The following is a 23394-nucleotide window of genomic DNA, read 5'->3' on the forward strand; positions in this document are numbered from 1 at the left end:
TCCATTACCTGGTGTAGAGCCAATGAGGCGGCCGGACAGGTCGGCTCCCGGGAGCTTCTTCTTCAGGATGGGTACAATCTTCTCATCAAAGTACTCCATGGCCATGGAGGAGATATCCCTCAACTCCTGCAGCACCTCATGAGCTCGCTGGGGGGCTCTAGTGGAGTTCACATAGCGTAGCACGCGATAAATCTCATCTATCACCTGACAAAACACAACAGCATGTGACATTGCAAACAAGACAGGAAACCAGAAAAAACACAACTCAAACAACTGAAACAATACTAAAAAGACCAGTGTCTGAAATTAACATTAGCCCCTTTTCCACCGCAAGAACTTTTATCATTTACCGAAGATTCTGAAAAGCCTTGCCGCGTTTACACCAAAATTGCCTGAGGGAAAATTTTTTTCTCTCAATCCCAAACTTTCCCTGAAGAAACTATCTGGTAGGGGGGTAGGACTTTTCATATTACCTGGAATTCTTGAGGGGCAGGGCTGTTTGCTGAAGAACGCTGAACGCAATAAGTTCAAATGACAGCTGTCTGTATGTAGACTAACTTAGTTTGACATTTACCTTAAAATACTTTTAAACTTAGCTGCTGGCTGAGACAAATAGCCCAACTCTCTACACCAGCCAATAAGCTGGCGGAGCCAAATACAGGGCTCACACCGAATCATCTACGTCATGAGCCTGATTTAAATAAATTTTCCGGAACTTTGTGAGGTGCAGTGGAAACACAAACAACACAGATTACCAGGAATTCTTTTACCCAGGTAAAAAAATTCCTGATAATAAAAGTTCCTGGAAAAGTTGGTGGAAAAGGGGCTTTTGTGACACATCAGCCAAATGGACTGGTCGACAAAAAAAACACTGGTCAAGCATATGTTTTAGCAGCTAAAATAATAAATTGCCTTTTTGTGTTCACATACATTTGTTTTAGTAACTTTCATTGAGATAATGAGTTACTATATTGACTACAAACTGAAAGAAGAGGGCAGAGAGATATTTAAAGCAAATTATTTACATATTGATCAGTAGTTGATCAATTCAAGCCCGAGTACAACACAATAAGTCTTGATCTCAAAATTCTACCAAAGTATTTTGTAAACCTATCGGATGCTTCATAATTTTAATCAACTTAAAACACCTCATCAGACTCCTCACTCTGTACCACAGTCCCCCTTTCCTATTTTGCACAGTCCATTAAGTCTGACCTCCTGCTGCTGCTGTTATCATTAGTCATCATTAGGCTTTAAAGCCTCAGTGTGTAAAAATGGTAAGTAACAGTGACATCAGCGGTCAAATTCTAGATTGCAGGGCTCACTCGTGCTCACTCGCTCACCCCCTCACCCCTCCCGTCGGGTAAGTGATGGTGGCCTCGTAGGACAGAAAGCCTTGCGCAGACAGAGATGGCATCATCCACGAGTTTTTCAGGTTTTTCAGGAGTAGGCCTATCTAGCGATGAGGTGAATATTTATTTAGGAATCTAAACCATGTTATGATATTGTAGCGACCCTGCAGTAAATGTTCTGTTATAATGTCAATGTTCTGTGAGTTAATGGCATGTTTGAGATTGAATGAGTATAGGTAGGGGGGCGGGGGGCGAGTGTGACGGGGATGAGAGCTGTGTGAGTGCGGGTGCTGGTGTGTGTATGAGCGAGCTGGAGGAGAGAGCAGGAGTGCACAGTTGGAGTTACAGCTAAGTTCTTGTTTGTTGGTCGTTTTGGCGTAGTTACGGCCAACAGTAACCTGTACTGTTCAGTAATAAACGGTGGTTTGCCAAATAACTGCGTCATCCTTTCCACACGTCCTGGCGGGCGCTACGATATGTTATAGCTTACCAGTGAGATATAGGTTATCTATGATATAATGTTATGTTAGGAGTGTTTGTTTGTTTGTTTTGGCAAACATTAGCACAGTAATGCTAAAATAACACGTTTTATGTGATAGTCACGGCACAGTGCAGCAAATATAGGTTGGTACAATTATAATATATGTGTTCCCCACAGTGTTCTTCCACAGGAGTTTTTTCCACCTGGAATAAGCAACGCCGATATTCACTCGCATTTTGTCCCATCCTCGCTTATCTGATCTTTTTCTTTCATTTGGTGGCGTGGTTTCCCTCTTACGGGGCAAAACATATGTGTGGTCCTCCATTTAAAGTGCGACAGGATCATAAAAGTACAAAGCAGGTTCACGCAGAAGCGCCCCGGATTGAGCTTCACCTTCTCTGTCTCCAGTGACGGCAAGTTCTAGGTAAACGCAAAAGGCGAAGAGCGTATATCCCTTTCAGCCACTGTATTCAAATATGGCGACGCAAGAAGGCAGCCTCCAGCCCTGCCTGTGTACATATAGAGAAATCATTCTAAGCCTATGAGAAAGCTTCCATTTGTATGTGAATTGCATTACACTTTAGCAAATATATATTTATGAAAGCAATAGTTTATATTTGCTAATAAACAACCACGTAAATTACACAGTGTAACTTGTAACTCTCCAGTCATAATGTTTGGTGAAAATAATTCCCTCTCATTTGACTTATATTAAAATGGGCTAAAATTCAATTTCCCTATTTAAACTAGTATTACTGCCCCGTGGTTGTATGCCTACATGCACCAGTCAAGTTTTTCTTACAGTTTACATCCATGTCTGTGAAAACATGGATACTTCACACACACTGTTCCCCCATCACAGACGATTTATACAATCAGCACAGTTTCAAGGGGGTCACCCAAGATTTGTGTCACCATCAAGCATCTGACCAAATGTCTCCTCCCCTGTTCCTGAGATATGACATTGAGTAATGGCCAGAAAAGTGTTTTTGCAGAACATTATGATGTCACAGTGAAGCTGACCTTTGACCTTTTGGATACAAAATGCCATCACTTTAACATTCAATCCTATTAGAAATTTGTGTGAAATTTTGTTAGAATTAATGTATGGATTCTTGAGTTCTGTCCAAACATGTTTTGTAAGGTCACAGTGACCTTGACCTTTGACCTTCAACCATCGGTGGACGTTTGTGCCAAAATTTGAAGGGGAAAAAATGAATAATTGTGAGCTGTTCTTGATGACACAAACAAGATGACAGCAACCTTTGACCCCCAAAATCTAACCAGATTTTGGAGTTAAGTCTAAGGCCCAATCCCAATTCCTATCTTAACCCTCAATCCGTGCTCCCGCGAAGTGCTAATGCTGTCCCGATTCTCAGAGTGTTGAGTGGAGGGTCAAAAAAAAGGGCTGTATGGCCCTCACTTTTAAGATTTTCCAGGACCACCCTTGGCAATAAGTGCTATCCCAGAATCCTTTGCGTATCATCCGCTGAGCTCAGCCGAACCCGGCCGAGTACAGACAATTCAGTCAATGCAAGATGGCGTTATCAATGTGAGTATTTCCCTCGTTAATAGTTGTTTTAAAATTATGATAACCATTGCATTATCTTAGTTTAACATCATTTTATGGACTATAGACCTCTTTGTAGCGTAACACACATATTTTTGGTCGCGGGCGACGGCTTGCCTGCCCCGCCGCATGTAACCCCGGTTCTCTGATAACCAAGTATGCTGTCATTCAGTTACAAAATTTTTCTCAGTGATAATGTAGTTGTTAAGTTGTTTTAATATACGTGAAATGTTTGCATCAACATTTTTGTAAGATGACCGGACGGTGTCACCTCCTGTAGCCGTAGAGTCTGCAGCTGATAACGTTACAGCTGCAGGTTAACGTTAGTGATCGTATTATCTGGTGACTTTCCGCTGAATAAGTTACGTCGGTTGTTGTGGTACAGGTTATTTGGTTGAATATCAACTTATAACCCAAAGAGTGAAACGTTAACATGGATGAAAGTCACCAGATAACACTTGTGTGACCGTGTAAACATCCTCACCAGTTCTGCTGGATGTTGACTACAGTATTCATTGTGATAATACTTGCAATACTACATGAAACTAAACTAATAACTTAACGAAAATCTGACAGGTAGCCCAAAAAATAAAAGAAAGTAATGTTGTTATCTCTGTTCCATTTCAGGGCCACCAGACAAAACACAAGCCCTGATTCATTTCAGGGCCACCAATGAAGATAAGTTTACAAAAAGCAAGCAGGCTCCAAAAAACTATGGGAGTGAGTAATTTGTAAGTTGTGAACTGTTCATATTCATAACATAACTCTCGGTCACAACGGCAACTGTTCCCCTAGTGATCAAGCATTCTGTTTCAATATGAAGTCAGCACAGCTGCAGACGGCATTGTCGAAGATTATTGTTTGGTAACTGTACATTTGTTTTGCTGCCCCTATACTGTCACTTTTTGGAAAGATTTTGTCGAGTATATTCCAGGGTTCTTGCACCATTTTAAAAGTAAAATTTAATGCTTTTTATGACCTTTTTAAGACCTCAAAGAACATAATTTAAGACCCAAAAATAATATATAAATATCAATTTATTTATATTAATTTATTGGCAGATAGTAACAGTACTGGTTATGTGCTCTATTCAAGTCAGTCTATGGCCACTGTGGTCTTTCTGTGTGTGTGGCCTATAAATTTAATGGTAAATTTTGCAAATTAAACTAATGATTTTCTATAGGTTTACTAACTGGTAAAATCATATATTTTGTGCTAAAATACAACATATCTAATGTGTATTTACAACATAGCTTGATTCTATATCTCTATTTACAGCTCATTAACCCTTACGTGAATGTTTACTGTTGCTGTGGCAACAAGTGATAGACTACATTAGCTGCTAGATTTGCCCAACCGTCAACAACAACCCATAAAACCACAATTTGGCATATTTACACATAATAAACCACATCTACCAACAGTTACACCCCTTAAACTCTGAACTAATGTGTTGTTACCTGTTAGATTGTCAAAGTGACCATAGACCTGTGACCTAAATATAGCACATAACCAGTCCTCTGCCAACTCTGTCCGGATTGGGAGCACTGAGCACCAGGGGAGTGTTGGTGTTTACACCGCTAGTATAGGAGCTTTGGACTGCATTAACATTGCTCAATTTTACACCATACTTAAGGGTCATTCTCACTGCCGCGATACAGAAATGCGAAACGGATTGGCGGAATATTTGCGCAACGCTTTTCCGTGCTCAAACCATACACACAGGCGCGGTACGGACGCGGTGCGAAATTTCGCGTTGTTGTGTTCCAAGTCCGCGCTGCGTGAACGGGTGTGGGTGAACATGGACGAGAGTAGCAGCAGCAGCATCGAGCTAGCAAGCTAACGTTTAACAAGCATCAACATCAACTTTCTTTAGCACTTACCACTCTCACCGCAGCCACCAAGCTGGACAAAGGACTGCCAGACGTCCTTTAATTCATTGTTCATAAAATCATCCCATCTTTTATCAAAAAGGACGGGGTGCTGTGAAACGAAGTTTATCAACCTTTCTCCCATACTGTCCTGCCTGACTGGATTTCGGACTCTCCCGGGTCTACGCGACTATAAACAAACCATTGGCCCAGAGTGTAGTTCCGCCGGCGAATTCCACGGGGGATCAAAGTCTGGGCGGAAACTTTTTTCACCGCATGAAAGTTCCGCCCCAGTGTGCAAACTTCCATAAGAACCCATAAAATCAACTTTTATATTTTTCCGCGAGAATAATCCACACGGATATTCGCCCTCAGTGAGAATGGACTTTTAGTATGAATAATATATGTGATTTCAAACACAATCGTAAGGTTACTTACACTGAAATGACCCAAGATGTCCTCGGCTCTGGAGTGACCCATGAACTCCGACCCTTAGTAACGGAGATGACATGATGTGTGCCAGTCTCATCAGTAGTCCAGAACCGCAAATGACGGTCCATTTGTTTGCTCTTTGTCGTTTCATTCATGCTTTCGTCAACCATGACAACTTATGGCTTCTAACTCACGCTGCGCGATAGCTCCTTTTTGATGAATGAAGCCATACCATATTTGGCGACATATGCAGTTTTATTTTCACCACAGGTGAATAACTTGGCAAGCTGGGAATCAGGGAACATGGCAGCAAAGATGTCTCATATGTCCTCGTTAGATCTTAACAAATTGTGCCTCGCCACAGTATGCAGAACCCACAGTAGCTCTGCCTTTTGGGTGTCTGGCGGTGAAATGAATCTCGTCATAGCCAACTGAAAGGTGGCGTCTGAACTTGTAACGTCCTTCGGTCGCGCTGGAAAAAATGCAGGGATTAGCCTGGCCCCGCTATTGCTAACTGCTGCCATGTACCGCTGGTGCTTTACTCCTTTCATGTGAGACTCTATGGCTTTGAGCCCCATGGTCCCTAAAGAAAAAGTCTTCTTACAAAATGTGCACATTGCCTCGTTGTTGTTTGCCAGTGCCAACCACCTCTTAAACCAGTGTTGGGAGTAACACGTTACAAAAGTAATGCAATTACAGTAATTATTACTATTTGCTGTAACGCAGTAATATAACGCATTACTAATAAATTTTCGGTAATATTTTACCCGTTACAATCTAAGTAACGCGTGTTACAATGCATTTTAACCCGATTAGCTGTTGTTTTTTTAAGAATTCTCCAACACCGCGACTCGCGAGACATTCCGACAACGGAAAAAAAGCCGCAAGTAAGAGTTATTTCCTGTTGCTGAAATTCGCTGAGGCTGAGATGACAACAGACACGACGCTGGACTCTACATTTGCGCGATGGACATTCCCCCAGTATTTTCAGTTCCTCAGAGAGAAGGAGAAAAACATAATTGTAAAATGCAATCTGTGTGTGACACCGAGGGAACTCTCGACATCAAAAAATAGCACGAGTAACTTAAAGAAACACCTGGACCGGTGCCACGCTAACACTAAGCTGAGAGAGAGAGATGCACCTGCGGAGAAGAGAAAGAAAAAAGAGGACGAGCATACGGGACAGACAAAGCAACAAAAGTTAAGTTTCTCTCGGTCTGCCATGGTTCTTGAAGCCAGAGAAGTGAGGAGACTGGTGGCAGAATATATTGTGGAAGACATGCACTCCCTATCAACAGTAGAATCGCCAGCGTTCAGAAAGCTTGTCAGCAAAATCCCCGTGAACACCAGCAATGACAAGGTAAGCTAACGTTGTCATAGAGAGTGGGCCATGCGGCCATCTACCTTGTTATTATTTTAAATAACAACCTAAATGGCGAGTCCATGCTGTTGAGGAGAAGAGAATCTGTGCACCTCATGTTCATTTTTTTTTTTTTTTTTTAACGGGTATCCGAATATAGTCTGACCAATTTAAACACAGCATGAGTTTAACATCTAGCTATTTTCTTAATTTTTCAGCATGTACTGCCTGACAGAAAAACATTCGCCAAAGATTTGGACAAGGCATATGCTGTCATGGAGAAGGAGCTGAAGAAAACACTCGAAGCCCAGCAGTATGTGTCAACAACAGCAGACATATGGAGTGCCAACAACAAAAGTTTCATGGGGGTCACTGTGCACTGGATTGATGCAGATACCTTGACACGATAGAAGGCTGCAATAGCTTGTAAAAGATTTAGGGGTCGACAAACGTATGACGCAATTGCAACAGAGCTAGAAGACATTTTCTCTCAATATGGACTGACCTACAATAAAGTGACTGCACGTGTGACGGACAATGGGAGCAACTTTGTAAAGGCGTTCAAGGAGCATCAGCAGCATCAAGTGGAGTTGGAGGAGGAGGAGGAGGAGGAGGGCGATGGTGAGGTGGAGTTTACAGACCTTCATAGTGTGCTGCTTACTGCCGATGATGCGCAGCACGGACAATGTGTACTGCCTCCCCACCATAGATGTGCAGCCCATACACTTAATCTCATTGCAAACAATGAGGTTGTTAATTGGCTGGTATCTAATCCAGAATCAAGGGCTGTGTATCGTAGTGCTACAGCTAAATGCTCAGCACTGTGGACAAGGGCCAGCCGCTCCACCATCGCATCAGAGTGCCTGGAAGAGGTCAGTGAAAGAAAGTTGATTGTCCCCACAGCAACATGGTGGAACTCATTCTATAACGCCTATGCCCGTGTCATAGAAATGCCCCTCACTGACATCAATAGCCTATGCACACAGCTTCAGATTAAATGTATGAATGACAGGGAATACCAATTTCTCAAGGAATATTGTTACATTATGAAGCCTTTCACAGTTGCATTGGACATTCTACAGGGTGAGGACACTTGCTTTTTTGGAACACTTCAACCAACACTCGAAGTTTTGATGGCCAAAACCTTAGTAATGACACAGGGCCTCTCACAAATGACCACTGGGCTGCCTGAAGTTATTGTGGGAACAATCAAAACTCGATTTGCTGCGACGACTGATTACAAGGATGCACTTCTGGCTGCTGTCTCGCTGCCAAAGTTCAAGATGCGCTGGGTAAAAGAAGAAGCCAGAAGAGACCACATCAAGTTCCTCCTCACAACGGAGTGCCGCTCCCTAACAACAGAAGAGCCTACAGCCCTGATGCCCGATCCCCCTCAACCTGCTGCTGTTGCCTCCAGCGAGGTTGACTTCTTTTCTTTTGATGTACAGCCCAGTGCCACAGCTAATGCACCCATGTCAGTGGAAACAGAGGTAATGTCTTATCTCAGTTCTACCCCTGTGATGGAAAGCCTGCACGTTTCCAAGGATTAAAAAAATTGCACTCCGCTATAACACCCCAACACCATCCAGTGCACCAGTAGAAAGACTTTTCAGTCTTGGGAATCTTGTGCTCACCCCAAAACGCAACCGTCTTAGTGATGGACGCTTTCAGCACCTTCTCCTGATGCGCTTCAACAGATATTTCAGTCAAGTGGGTGGTGGAATAGGCTAGTCCCCCCAACCGCACCCTAGAACCACAAGTAGGCTATGTCCAGGTCATAACTGCCTTTATAGTTCTGTTTCCTTTACCAGCCTTCTAGGCTGCATGCTACCTCTGTTGTATAGGCAACAACAGGTTTCCTGTTAAGCATTCATTTTTTATTTTCAATTTTATGTATATTTATTTATCCAATCTTACATTTTTTTGTGAAGTTGGGAGTGAAATGACTGAGCTGTATTTCCTATTTGTCTAATAGGCCCATGCACTTTTATTTTATTTTCAGTATTGAAATATATGCTTTAGCTAGAGTTCTAGCTATAAGTGACTGCAGTTTTACCAGCCTTTCTGTGGTAGCCTACGTTTTAGCCATTTTTTTGGCAAATTGCCTGGTTTCTCTGGCCTGTGTTTTATTGATTAGCAGTTGTAGGTTATGTTTAAATTACATGTTAATTTTTGTTGGACTGAAATGACTGAGCCATGTTTCTTGAGGTCTAGTCCTCCAAAAGCACTTTTTGATTTTTCATAAAGCAGAAGTTATGTCCATTCAGTGCATGGCATCTTTGTGTTGTTTGAATTAAAAGAGAATAAAACAATAGAAACTAAAAGAAAAAGAGATTGTGTTTTTGTCATATCATAAGGCTATAGGTTATGTTATAGTGGGCTCTAGCTCTAATTTGTTTCATATGAATAGGCCAAGACTTTAAATATTTGCAGCATCTCTATCATAACTTACAGACTTTGATCCTTTGTCTGCTTGTATGATTCTAACAGTCATTGTTACTTATTGTATTGCGCCATGAGCCTTTACTGTGCCTATTATATTAAATTGTTAGTAGCTTTAGGGGCCTTCACAGTCATTATGTTACATCACCCTCCACTGAATGTAAATAATCAGCTACATCAATCTGCATTTTAGCATTTTAAATGCTTAGTCATATATTTCTGCGTCTATTTTGTAACTCAAAAGTAATGCAAAAGTAGTGTAACGCATTACAATTCAGAGATAGTAATATTGTAATGTAACTAATTACTTTCAAATGACAGTAACTAATAATATATAATGTATTATATTTTGGATGTAACTTGCCCAACACTGTTCTAAATACGTCCTCCTCCATCCACTTCTCGTTAAATTTACATTTCCCCATCTCTGCATCTTCAACCGCTCACCTCGATATCCGCGAAATGCGGATGCCCGACGTCAGCGTCTGTAGCAGACGTACCGTAAAACAGCTATTAATCGCGGAGACTCATTTAAGACACCGTACCATATAGGCACCATACTAAATTAATCACACAAATACACACTATTATATGTTTTACGGTGGGCCACTGTGCTTTCCCATAGGCATTAAACGCACCGGCTGAAAATTTAATACCTACAGCAAATTCACGGTAAATTTAAGACCTTAATTACCCGAATTTTAATTTAAGACATTTTAAGGACCCACGGGAACCCTGTATTCATTGCAACATTTATGTTGTATTTTCATTACTGTACAAAGATCTGCTGTTTGGATTTTATGATGTCAGCATTTCATAACAAAAACAATTCTATATCATTAATCTATTTATTATCTTAGCAAAATTCCATATTCATAAGAGTAAATGTTGTAACAGAAAATCCTTGTTCAAAATTTTTATGAATGAAATGCAGCAATACTTAGAAACCATTCAGCACTCCACAAACTCCAAAGCTATAAAGACTCTGAAAATATGTAAACAATTTAATTGTTTGAGCTGCTGAACTTTTTTATTTATTTATTTGTTATTTTATTTCTTTTTCTTTCCTCTTAACCCTGGCATATTTGTTCTGTTCATGTCTGTCACTGCTTGTTTTGTACAAGAATTGAAATAAAGTGTTGGGAAAAAAAAAAAAAAAAAACTCGCCACGTCTTTTTATCGACGACTACTGATGACATATATTTCTTCTTCTTTGAATTGACAGACTGGACGGAATTTTGGCATATTGCTGCCCCCGACAGTCTTAAGACGTATTTGCCTTTGAGGGGTGTCCCATTTTAAAGTCACAAGATAGCCCTAGTGAGATTGAGGGTTGAGCTTGAAAATTAAGATTGAGGGTTAAGATAGGAATTGGGATTGGGCCTAAATTGAGGTTTGAGCCAAATTTGAAAAAAATCCCTCAAAGCATTCCTGAGATACTGCATTCACGAGAACTGGACGGACTGACAGACAAACAGATGGATGAATGGACACACAACTCAAAAAAACATTGTTTCTGGCCACAGCTATCACCAGTACAGAACATTATAATGATATAGCATTGTTGTGTGTTCAACATTTCTGTTTGTAACAAATATAACAACTGTAGAATTGAGTACCGTACATTAGTAGGAAATGGTCATGGTGAGAGGATATAAACACAAACATTCCTTAGATCAAAATTTAGATCAGATCTTCTTCATAGGATAGAGACAGAATTATTATCTTTAACACAGGACTGAAACTCAGGGTGGAATGTCTGTGAGTATAACTGAGACATCACATCGTGGCATGGCATAAAATGAAAGCTTCCTTCTGTACTGAAAGGAAGTCTTTCAATGAAGCACTGCCAGTGCTGCTGCTTTGTGTTTCAAAGGCAGCTGAGCTAACCTTTCCAGGGATGAAGCAGCAGAGGTTGGAGTCGACGTATTTCATGAAGGTCATGTTGAGCAGAGAAAGGCGTGTCTCTACAGCAGCCAGGATGTCAGCGTGACGGGCCAGTGAATGGTTTCTCCTCTCTGACTCTCGCCTGGAGACAAATTGTGGTGAACATACAGGTGAAGACCTACGTCCCTAACTGAGAACTTTTATGACAAGTTATGTTTCCCATCATTTATACCTGTGCATCACAACTTACTTGTAGCCTTGGTTCTGGGCAATTTAAATTTTTTTCTGGAGCTTTATCACAGTGAAGGGCATGTTCATGTTCTACTAATGAAAAGAGGGTCACAACCCATGCTTCTTATCAGCTTTAACTGGGTGGGTAAACTAATTTGAGGAATTGTGATTCTCTCTTTAATGAGTAGATGTGAGAATTAAGAGGGTACCCGAAACATTCTCAGCTGGTTAAGTAGTTGACTCTTCAATTTTGTTTTACTGGTTCCATTTACGTTCTGCTGTAAAGTCTAACAAGTTTTTTGATCAGATGTGGTCAAAAACTGAGATGCATGTATGTATTGCCAGCCTGACTAAAGGCAGTCTGACTTTACAAACTTTCTGTGAGAGCTGAAGCTGTTGTTGCTATGCACACTTCTAAATAACAGAACCAATCATTTCGGTGCAATCTGGGTTTGTTAAGACAGACTTTAAAAGCAGTTAAGTGCAGTTTTTGGGATAGTAAATAAGCAGCTGAAATCAAATATCTCATTTATATATAATTCAATCATGCAGAATTAAAATAGTCATAAAGGTTTCTGTAGAGCCTCAAATCAAGCTAAGAGTTCAAAGCCACTGTAGGGTAATCAGAAAGCTCACAGATTGGAGCTAAGGTGAGGCTGACTATGACATCAGCTGAGGCAGCGGTCAGTCAGACAAACTTCCTCTATACCACTGGTTCTGAATAGGGATGCACCGAAATGAAAATTTGTGGCCGAAGCCGAATATTATTAAACACTTGGCCGAATACCGAGTACCGAATACCGGACATCATTGTTTAGTTTTTCCATTAGTTTTTGCAGATGAACCCCCTCCAGATTAGTGTTGTCACGGTACCAAAATTGGGACCCACTGTGTGATACCAATGAAAATATCATGGTTCTGAGTAGTATCACGATACCACAGCAAAAATGAGGCAAATGTGCCTTTTGTCATTTATGAAAAGATAAATGACTTTTCTATAATACATCAATGATATTTCAGTGGAATAAATTACTTACTGACTTATTCATACTTCAAAAACAGCATCAATAAGTGCTTAACATAGGGGGGATCAAAGTAAAATAAATAAATAAAATAAAAATCAACCAGCCACCCTCCTCCCCTGACAGTCCCTTCATAAGTAATGAACGGTCCCTAAAGTGTGGTGAGGTTTGTGGGCTGTTACTGCCAGAAAGACAGAAATGTGAAAGGCTCGTTTCTCCTCTGACACGTCACATACCTGTGGTCGGCTGGCTCGGCTGTTCAGGTACTTTTGGGCAGTCATGACACTAAGAAGAGGATATTATTGGAACCGACTTCTCCGTCGCCGGGTAAGCCAATAGCCGCCGTATTTGACAGGAATACATTAACGTTACTGTCTGTGTCTGTGACCCCCGTTCAACCCACAATCGGTGGGATTTGCCTTTCGTTTCTGCTGCTGGTTGAAATCTGTAGGCTGCTCGCACAGCGTGCTGAATGGTTTAAGCCTACTTTGCTCGCTCAAAACTATTTTTAGTCGCAAATGCCAGTGCCGTTATGGACGGATTGCCACACTGCCGACATTTTATTCCGCCCGTCACAGCACGCTGTTTGATTGCGTTATCAAAACACGCCGCTATTATTCAGCCTTGCTTTTAACTTATTCTACCGAATACCGAATGTGTGTTTTTTTGCAATATTCGGCCGAATATATTCGGTTACCGAATATTCGGTGCATCCCTAGTTCTGAACCTGTATCACATATTGGACCCCTTTGTGATAAGCCTTGAAAGACACATTCAACCCACATAGCTTGTTGAATGCATCTGAATTAGTGCTGGGCGGTACACCTGTTCATTCACGATACCAGTACTGATTTTCCACATGATATGTATTTTTCATATACTATCATACCACTGCATAGCTGAGACAGTTGCCAGAGTGGTCAGTAAATGGGAAAAAAGCGCTATGGTAATAAAAAGCTATTGTCAAATCAGAGAAAGGAACCCTATCAACTGCATATCCTTCTTACTAATGGTTAGAACTTAAGAACAAAACAATAATAACCCACACAAAAGCCCTTTTTAAATAGGAATTGTGCAAATTTGCAGGAAAGCCCAATCAGTCTTTTTTCAGCATTGGCAGTATAAAACAAAATTGGGAAGTGCAGCGAAATGAATGTGATAACAGAATGTGCCTTTTTCAGGGCAGTGGGGGGCGTGAGCAAGTAACAGAATGTGTAGCTCAGCGTTGGACATAAACAGTGACATACTCCGAGGGAAGCTGCAGCTGGTCAGTCCTTCGGCGATTCCCTCTTAAGTTGGCCCATCCCTCACCGTTCCTGTCATTTGACGGTTAATGGCCTCTTCGTTTGCAAGGGCAAGGAGGGCGCGCAATTCCTTGTCTCCCAAGTTGCTCATCTTTACAGTGTCTTTCAGGTTTGCGTTCTCCTCTTGCTACTAGCTGCTCATACCTGCTATCAGCTGTTTCCTAGTTAGTCCACCACCAGTGGCCCCGCACGTGCGGCATCATCAAACGCTCCTCCCACAAGTCATCAACAGCCCCTCCCAGGCTCTGTGTGTCTAAACGCTCGCAGCTTGCCTGCAAAACGGCCCAACATTCGACGAAAATCTGGCAGTGTAAAAGGGGCTTAACTCTCTGTAACAGGGAAAACTGTTACATGTGACACATAAACTATTTGGACCGTTAATAATTGTACAGTTACAGAATTACACTGTGGAACGGCATGTTGTGTATAGCTTGCCAGTGAGCCAGTTAGCATAACAGTCTGTGAACAGCTGGAAGAGGCTCTGTTGCTATAGAACATTTAGAAGATCAGATAAGAGAGGTGGAAGATGAAGAAAGAGAGACCAGAGATGCATCAGAAGAACATGTGCACAAGAGTGGAGCTGTGTCCGATTTTTGGAAGTTTTAAGGCTTTACAAAAAAACAGACGTAGCGTTAGTTTGCCGGGCCGCTGTTATTGACATCACGTTAGTTTGCCGCGATTACAGTGGTCAGATGCGATGCCGTCAGTAGAGCCAGTGGAACAGCAATCACAGCGCACACACATACGCACACACACACACACACACATATATATTATATGTGTGTGTGTGCATATATATGTGATAGCATTAAAATGTTTTTACAGGTATTGTATGTAGTCCTGACAGTAGAAGATGCCCCTGTGAACCTATATAAAAGTCCAGTCATGCAAAAAGCAAAATTTAAAAAAAAAAAAAAAAAAAAAAAACCCGTGTTAGAAACTTTTGGTCATACCGCCCAGCACTAAACTGAATTATAAACTCAGCAGTCAGCCAGTTAATGTTCTTCACTTCTGTTTGAAGAGGATGAAGAGTTTAAAGAGGTGACTCAGCTAGGTTTTTTTTTAGTCATCTGTCTCATGTATATCAAATTGAACAGGTATTTAGTCTTAATCAGCACAGCTGTGTATGCTGGCCACACATCAGCTTTTATTTTCCATTTATATCTGCGACCCAAAGCATTCTTTCAGGCTTCATGACTGTTTATTTTCACTGTTGTACTAGGCTGTACGCTACAGTACAGTCTATGCTGTAAATGCACAGCAGTGCTGTGGCAGAACACATCCAGTGTAGAGAGGACTGAAGCTGCTATTGTTTTGCTGCTTTCTCAACACAGCCAATACAGACAAGCTGTAAGCTCAGCACAAAACTTGTTTAACTGTCGTCAACCTGAGTTTTGAGAAATTGGTGCTGGTCACACATTGAGGAAGTCTATATACACTCATTTATTTCAAAAATCTTCCACTTACCCCGCAGTAATACCATCACTGACCACAGGGGGTCAAGAGACCCACAGCTGACTGCAGACCTTGTGCCCCCCCCCAATTAATTTTTCAATATAAAAATCGTACCTTTTAATAGGGAAACTTTTTTTTTTTGGTCATACACACAGTACACACTCTCTAACTGTGGACATACTGCTGCAGTGTTTGTATGTGCAAAATACTGCATAATGCATTGTTATCAACTGGTACTGGTAACAATAGCTAACCTGGCTTGAACTGGTATTACTAACACCATCTTGGTTTTCCAACTTGTTGTACTGGAACATGGTGTGATGTCAGTCTTACCTCTGACTTCCAAGGTAAATGGAAGGCAGCGTTAGAAGGGTTTACAATTATATCTGCTTATGATATGACAAAAGATTGTTTCTATCTGCATATGACCGGGAAAATACAGGCTGGGGAAATAACACAATTATTTTCTTTTTATTCCAATAAATTCCCATGGAAATTTTCCACCTTGAATATTCATAGAATTTTGGAACCTAGCTGTAATACTGACCTGGGCAGCTGGGCTTTGACTTGCCTCTGGCACAGACTGTGGTAACGTTCCACCTTCAGGAAGCCCTGATTTAAGACACGCTGGCAGATCATGTCCATGCGTTTACACACCTGGAGAAGATGGACAACACAGGCAAACAGTAGGTACTCTGCTTCATGAGTATTTACATCAGGGGTCTGCAACTTTTGCCATTAAAAGAGCCATTTTTGACCAAAAATAATTGGAAAAAATCTGTGTGGAGCTGCAAAACATGTTTGAGCTTTATAATCAAGGTAACATAGCCTATTATGTCTAAATTAGCTTATACTTATGGTCTAAATAAGCATTTGTTAATATGTTTTACCACAAGGTGGCCACTCTGCAGGGCACTATCTATGATTATTTGGTACTTAAATTTTGCAGAGCTGGCAGTGAGAGCAAACAAATCTGTCCACGCACTACTACGTTCTCTATTTTATTCAATTTACTTTTTTGGATTTGGCATCCATAGCTAACCAGCCACTGCTATCGAGGTTCAGCAACATTTGGATTCATAGAATCAATTTCCATAGAATTCTTTTCTCAAAGTCTCAAGGAGCCACTGGACAGGGGCTAAAGAGCCACATGTGGCTCCCGAGCCACAGGTTGCCTACCCCTGATTTACATGGTGAAACACAAGTACTACAGCTTCCAGCAGCAGAGCTCCTGTGGAGCTGGTGGAGTTCTTTTTTTTTTTTTTACCCAGTAGTTTGGATAGAGGACAGTACCTCCAGTCTCTAGTATCACCATTTTAACAGTTGACACCTTTACATTTTTTTTATTACACTTGGGAGGCTGCTGTTTTAACAAAGTTTTCTGTGGTCCTAAAGACATCTCCCACAGCAGAACTCTTTCCACCAGTGTACAGTGAACATGACGTTTAACCCATTTCCATCCACAAAGTTTGTTTGGATCAAATATCAGAGTACTGGCTGAAAGTCTAATATAGTGTACACCACTTGTTGGATAAAAGAGGAGACCTGTTGAAGATTATGCACGTCTCCCTCTCATTGCTATGACTCAAAAATCAATGCAACAGTCTCTCAAGCAAAATCCCAAGCATACCAGGCACTGAGCCAGGGACCCCTGAGCAACAGTCTGTTTGAAGGGACTTTATAGTCTCAGGATTCAGAAGTAGGGGTGTCCCTATCACTTTTTAACCTGATCCTTTGAAATTAAACTCTCATCTGAGATTGTCTGATGTACCACTGATACATATTACTTTTGTCAGCACAGTAAGTATACAGTGAAACTAGGGCTGGGCGATATGGCTTAAAAATATTGTTGTGATATTTTTAGGCTTTAACACAATGCATGATATATATCATGATATTTTGAAATCTCCCCCATAGTACTGCAGACTACTAAAATATAAAATTATTAAATGAACTAGTTACAATAAAGTTAAATAAAGTAGCTACTGTCATAATTAAGTTAAATAAAACATGGTTATAATAAAGTACTGTTGTAATAAAGTTGAATAAAATACTGTTAAATATGTTGTATGTATGTTAAATAAAGTATTGTTATAATTGAATAAATCAAAGCGGAACCACTGCACCCAGCTCGCCTTGGGCTGGAAGTGTTGAAGTTTTTGCCGTGAGCTTGATACTTCCAGTCAACAGTCAGATGTTAGCAGTTAGCATAAAGTTAAGTTGTTGGCACTGCACCTTTTAACGTGGTGGTTTATTCACTGTAAGCTGGAAACAAACTAACAGCTCTTCAGCTCATATATTAATATTATCATCAAGTGGCAGTGGTGCTCCATGGTCGTAAAATGACTAACGAGTAACCTAACGCGTTAGTTTGCTGTTTGAGTAATCAAATACTTAAGTACATTTTCAAACAAGACATCAGTTACTTCCGTTACTTTTAGAACGCTGGTCCTTCAGCTCCGAAACAGCAACGGCTGTCGTTTGGTTCTAATAACGGAGATGTTAAACCTGTCAGTCTGAAAGAAGCCACGGAGCTTGTGGCTCGCTACGTGGTCGGAGAAATGCTGCCGTTGTCTACGGTGGAATCTAAATAGATGGAGTAGGACTCGCTGACAGACATATTTCAGACTCAGGACTTGCATTATGCCTGGTACACGCTACACGCTGGTACTCACCAATTATCCCAAGTCGTCTTTCACGGCGTGTGTGATGTCATCGGGTTATTCTTGTCCTGTTTTTATTACTTTGACTATTATTTGATTCACTGCCAGAACTGTGTCTGTTCATGTGCCAGCCAACATGTTGTTGCAGATGGCAGGAGCTACATTTGAAGCGCCATATGTAAACTATCAAGCTACTGTATCTTCCACAGGAAGTTCTGACAAATGTTTCAGAATAAAAGTCTATTTAGAAAATGGAGGGATTCTCTCAGCCGAGGTTATAAGGGGCTTTTAATTTGAAACAAGTGTTGAGTTTGAAATGACGGTGCGATATGTTAACTTTACAAAGACAACGGAGCGGATAAAAAGTAAATATATAAACACACAGAGGGATTAATAAATAACGGACCGTCTATAATGTAGTTTGTTTCAAATGAAGCTGGGAGCCTCTGCAGTTGCGGTGAGTAAAAGCCCCGCCGCTATTTGTTAATGTTATTACTTCATGTCCGACCGTGAGGATGTACCATTGTTTGCTAGCTTGATACTAATGACAGTAACGTTAACTCAGTGGGTTGACAAAGTGCCTCTGCTGTTTCACACCATCATTTCCCCCTTTTACTCTGTGTGGTAACATCCCTAGAGGAAATATTAAAAATGCTGGGGTGTTGTTGTCATACAGTTGTCTACGACAGCAGATCGTTTTGTGTTTCTACTGGTCAAAGTGACGGCTGTGATGGGAGAATTGGATCTCAGTGAAGGGCAAGTGGTCCATAACTTTAATTTTGGAGACAAAAAAAATGTAGGCTTAGCGCCCTGTGGTCCATTGCCCAATAGGAAATGTAGAATACTCAAAAGTACTTTAAAAGTGCTTGAGTTACTTTTCTCAGGGAGTAACGTTGGAAGTACTTTTAAAGTAACTGAGTTACTTTACTCAGGGAGTAACGCAGTAAAGTAACTGGTTACTTTTTAAAAAAGTAACGCAGTAACGTACTTTGATTACTTTTAAAGTAATCCTTACCCAACACTGTTCATGTGTATCATATTTATGAGTCTTGCTTTGTGTGTCTGTGAGAGGGAGAGAGTTGCAGGAGAGAGCTAGAGAACTGAAATGCCAAAGCAAGTCTGATGCCAGTGGCTTAAAAAACCAACATGATCATTTATATTTGATGTTTGTGATATCATCATTTTATACATTACACGTGGAATAAGCCACAATACATCGAGAATATTCAATATATTGCCCACCCCTAATTGAAACTAGTAAAACACTTAAAACATGTTTGAGAGAAACATAGTGCTGAGTGAAGAAAATAAGACTGCATCAGAGCTTTCTTTTAATATTTTGTATCAAATGCTATGGAGCTGTTTTTATATTTTCTGTAATGAGGAGCGTCAGCGTGGATCTACTGTAGCAGGACAGGATGAAGTCTAATAGCACATCCTCATCTCCAGCTGGGACTAAAGCAACATGGGGCCCATTACCTGTCTGTTTCCAGGGCTCCATTTGCTTTTAATCTGCCCACGCCACAAAAGGATAACATGTGAGGCACAAACTAAGGCTGAAAATTTTGCATGGCAAAAAAATATAAAAGGGAACCCAAAAGCGCCAACAAAAGTCACGTGACCGTGTATGAAGCGTTGACACAACCTCTTAACTCTGCCTGTAACGTTACCAGGATAAAGAGGGTGCACTGTTAGAGGAGCGGAAGTGAAAGGCACAGCGACTGTGTAAACCGGCCACTGAATGATTTCAGGATAATCTCAGTACAGTAACGTTACATATCTAATAGAGACAGTCAATGTGTGAACTGTATCTAACAAGAGTAAAACCCATCCAGAGTTTAACAGCTCGGTTAATCCTTTCTCTAATTAACACTGATCTCTTCCTGTGTTCGCGATGTATCGTATAACGTTACTCTTGGGTCTGCTTAGCAGGGATGTCCTGCTCATTAACGTTAGCTAACAACAGCGCAATGAGCACTGCGGGCCATGGCTGCAATTAGACGGCTGGACACACTTTCAACAGGGCCTTTAAATACTGTCCACAATTGTTTCTACCGAGATTTTACGTTTATAGTGTCCAAAGATAACAAGTGCATGTTACTAGCATTAGCTTTGTTCACCTTCTACTTGGCTTGTTTTTGTTCTTACCGAGCGCAGCAGGCTGATTTCATCGTAAGACAGAAAATTGAGAATAGTCTCGATGGCCACAATGGGCAGTCCTAACAGCGGGTTGTTCTGGTGCGGCTGGTCCGGAGGAGGGCTGGGCTGTCTCGGTGACACCGTGTCAGACTCCAAGGACCCAACACATCCATCAACTCTTTCTACGACGGCCGCCATCTTGCTTTGCTAGGGAGGACACGGAAGTGACGCCTCAAAGAGAAGCTATCATGCTAAATGATTAAAAAAAAAAAGTTATCTGTGCACTCAGAGGGCAGAAGGCGGGACTGAGTTATTGGATTTTGAGGATATGATCAACACCTTTCAGATTAAATGTTTGGAATGTGGTTAGAATCTCCTGAGTCTTTATTGGATTTTTTTCCCCACATTATATCTTTAAGAAATTTTCAAGTTCTTATTGTCATGCGCTTACAACATCACCAAACTACCTCAAATTATCCAAATTCTATCAGCAGGCACTCATTGTATGGAAAATATATTTTGTACATGACTTTTCAAAGCATAAAACAGCATCAAATACAGACAGACATTAGACGACATCAACATATTACCTTGCAATCATCACTAAAAATCTGTATATGACAAATACCAAGTAAAATGAGAAATTATTCATTAGGTTTTTTTTAAATAGTTTATAGTTTTTAAAGTTTCTGTAAAATGAACATATAATTTTGTTATAGATTGCTACTGACTATTTCACAAAAGAAAAAAAGAAACATTGATGATGGGTTTGCCTTCTTGGGGGCATATATAGCAAATGACAGCATTTGTAGTTTAACATGAGTTCTTCTTTGAACACAGGTGTATTTCTGAGGTGGCAAACTGAGTCACTTGCAAGGGCCCATTCTCTGCTCTAGAGAGAGCGAGGCCTTTAACCAGTTTCTTGTACGGGTCACCCCATGGGCCTCAGTGAAACAGCACTGCCTGCACTGTCTATATCAACGCCCATGTCTGGAACATCACAAATATGTGACACTGAATGGCAGAAAGCTTTGCCCCTTCAAATTCTGTATTTCAAAGAGATTAGAGACATTCATTTTAAAATTTGGCATAGTTTCTATCCGTCTAATGCAATGGTGTCAAGATTTGCTGACTCTGATTAAAAAAAAATGTATTTTGCAATGATGAACCTTAAACATTGGTACATTTGTTTTATAGTTGTTCACATTCTATTCTGTTTTGGACAGATTTGGGTATATATAGGCTATTTTAAGGAATACTGGTTATTCTGTAAAGTCTCAAAGATGTTTTTTTTTTTCCATCTGAAAGCAATGTTAATTCATTGAATTTTATGGCAAACCTCATGATCCTGCCAGGGAAATTACATATACACAGATCTACATTTGCAAAATTATCCCCATTTAAAAGGTTTTCTTTTTTGTTTTTTCCTTTTTTCTTGTTAAAATTTTTAAAGTTAATGAAGTCTCTCAAACATATGAACAACAAGAAATGTATATCGACCACACATCATAAGTTTAATGTTGCAAATCAGTATTTCTCCGACTCTGTTTAGCATGAGAAGTTTGACAAACCTCTCAGTAATGCTCATTGCATCATCTGGGATCTCCTTTGGTCCACTTGCCAGCATCAGTAGTGCATCTGTCAGTTCTGGCAGCGACTTCCACGTTGACCATGCTGCCTTCTTTCCATGTCCAGGAAAGCTGGATACAGTGTCACAGCCTGTCAAAGCATGGAACACTGGCGAACAGGTCGCCAGACTATCGCAGGACTGACACATAGAGACAGACAACCGTGCACGCTCACACTCACACAGACAATTTAGAGTTATCAATTAACCTAATCCCCAATCTGCATGTCTTTGGACTGTGGGAGGAAGCTGGAGTGCCTGGAGAGAACCCACGCTGACATGGGGAGAACATGCAAACTCAGCACAGAAGGGCTCCCACACCCGGCATCGAACGGGGAACCTTCTTGCTGTGAAGCGACAGTGCTAACCACCACATCACCGTGCCGCCCCCGTGTACCAGTCGTTCATTTGAATTTCAACTAAGAATGAAAAAACAATAAAATGAAAAACGATTTGTTATTTCATTATTTGTTTTTCAATGTCCAACAAAAAACAGATTTCGACTTCTTTTTCAAATATTTCATTTAGTGCGCAGGTCAAAAGTAGAACATTTAAAAAACGGTCTCGATGCCGATTTTGATATTTAATCTCTCTCATTTCTGTGCCCCGGAAGTTATTCAGCCTAGCGCATACTTAATTTACTGTCTGATACTGATAGTAGGCTGTTGTTTATTATGGTTGCCTTGGAGTCCCAAGGATTATGCGCTTGTTGCCACAATGTAAAACATAACTTTGACTCTGTAACATTGCCATTGCTCTCGAAGGCTCTGGTAGATCTACTGTGATCTTGTCACAAGGCTGAAGTTGGCTTCCGATTCACAGCTTCCGATTGGAATTTCTCGATCCACCTTAAATGTCGCATAACGCCTGTAGATGGCAGTATTCAGTCAGTTTAAAGCTAATTTATGAACTGAAAAATTGAACAAATATGGGGAAATTTAATTGACAATGATCAGTAGAGTTCAATTGTCCTATATTTTGACCATTTTAACTGTAGCATATTTTTCTTATTGTCCTTACTCATGGTAAACTGCTTTTCAGTCTTGCTATTTCTGCCTATTTGCTGTGGTCTTGTTTGCTCTGTATTAAAAAGTCTTACGAAACTAATACTCCAGTATGACAGGAGATGTCAAAGGGTATAATAATCCTGAGTTTTATTCATTTTACTGTAATACAAAAAGCAACAACAATATACTTAGACTAGTCAAATCTGGACTAGATTAACATGGAGACTCCAGAGACTCATTAAAACACAGTTTCTGATTTGTGAAACCCTCATTCTATTTGTGAAAATGCAAAAAAGGTTGATTTTACTGCTTTTTTTTCCATCCAGAGCACATTAGACCAGGTCCAGATCACAAACCACTATAGATAGACTGGTCAAACCACAATCACGAGCAGCAAGTGGGAAAACCTGTCAGCCTCCTCTACTTTAACTTTAAATTTCATAACAAAGGCTGGGTTGTGGCAATTCAATTCAATAGTTTATTGTCATTGTTATAGAGAAAAGGGCAGAGAAAAGTGTGATGTGGGTGTGCTGCAGCAATGCAAAGTCCAG

The 23394-nt window shown here is 40.6% G+C and overlaps 1 protein-coding gene across 1 annotated transcript in view; it reads right to left on the reverse strand.

Annotated features, from left to right (window-relative positions):
• The window catches only part of fbxo28 (F-box protein 28), a 38938-nt gene extending 18492 nt beyond the window's left edge, over positions 1-20446 (reverse strand). The window contains exons 1-4 of the mRNA XM_033613210.2: positions 20219-20446; positions 15955-16064; positions 11399-11537; positions 9-204 (exon numbers count right to left, since the gene is read on the reverse strand). Coding sequence (XP_033469101.1) covers positions 9-204; positions 11399-11537; positions 15955-16064; positions 20219-20407 — 634 coding nt within the window. The 5' untranslated portion in view covers positions 20408-20446. The remainder of the gene's footprint in view (positions 1-8; positions 205-11398; positions 11538-15954; positions 16065-20218) is intronic.
• Positions 20447-23394: the final 2948 nt, after the last annotated feature.

Source organism: Epinephelus lanceolatus, chromosome 17, assembly GCF_041903045.1.
Source record: "Epinephelus lanceolatus isolate andai-2023 chromosome 17, ASM4190304v1, whole genome shotgun sequence".
Classification (NCBI taxonomy): domain Eukaryota; kingdom Metazoa; phylum Chordata; class Actinopteri; order Perciformes; family Serranidae; genus Epinephelus; species Epinephelus lanceolatus.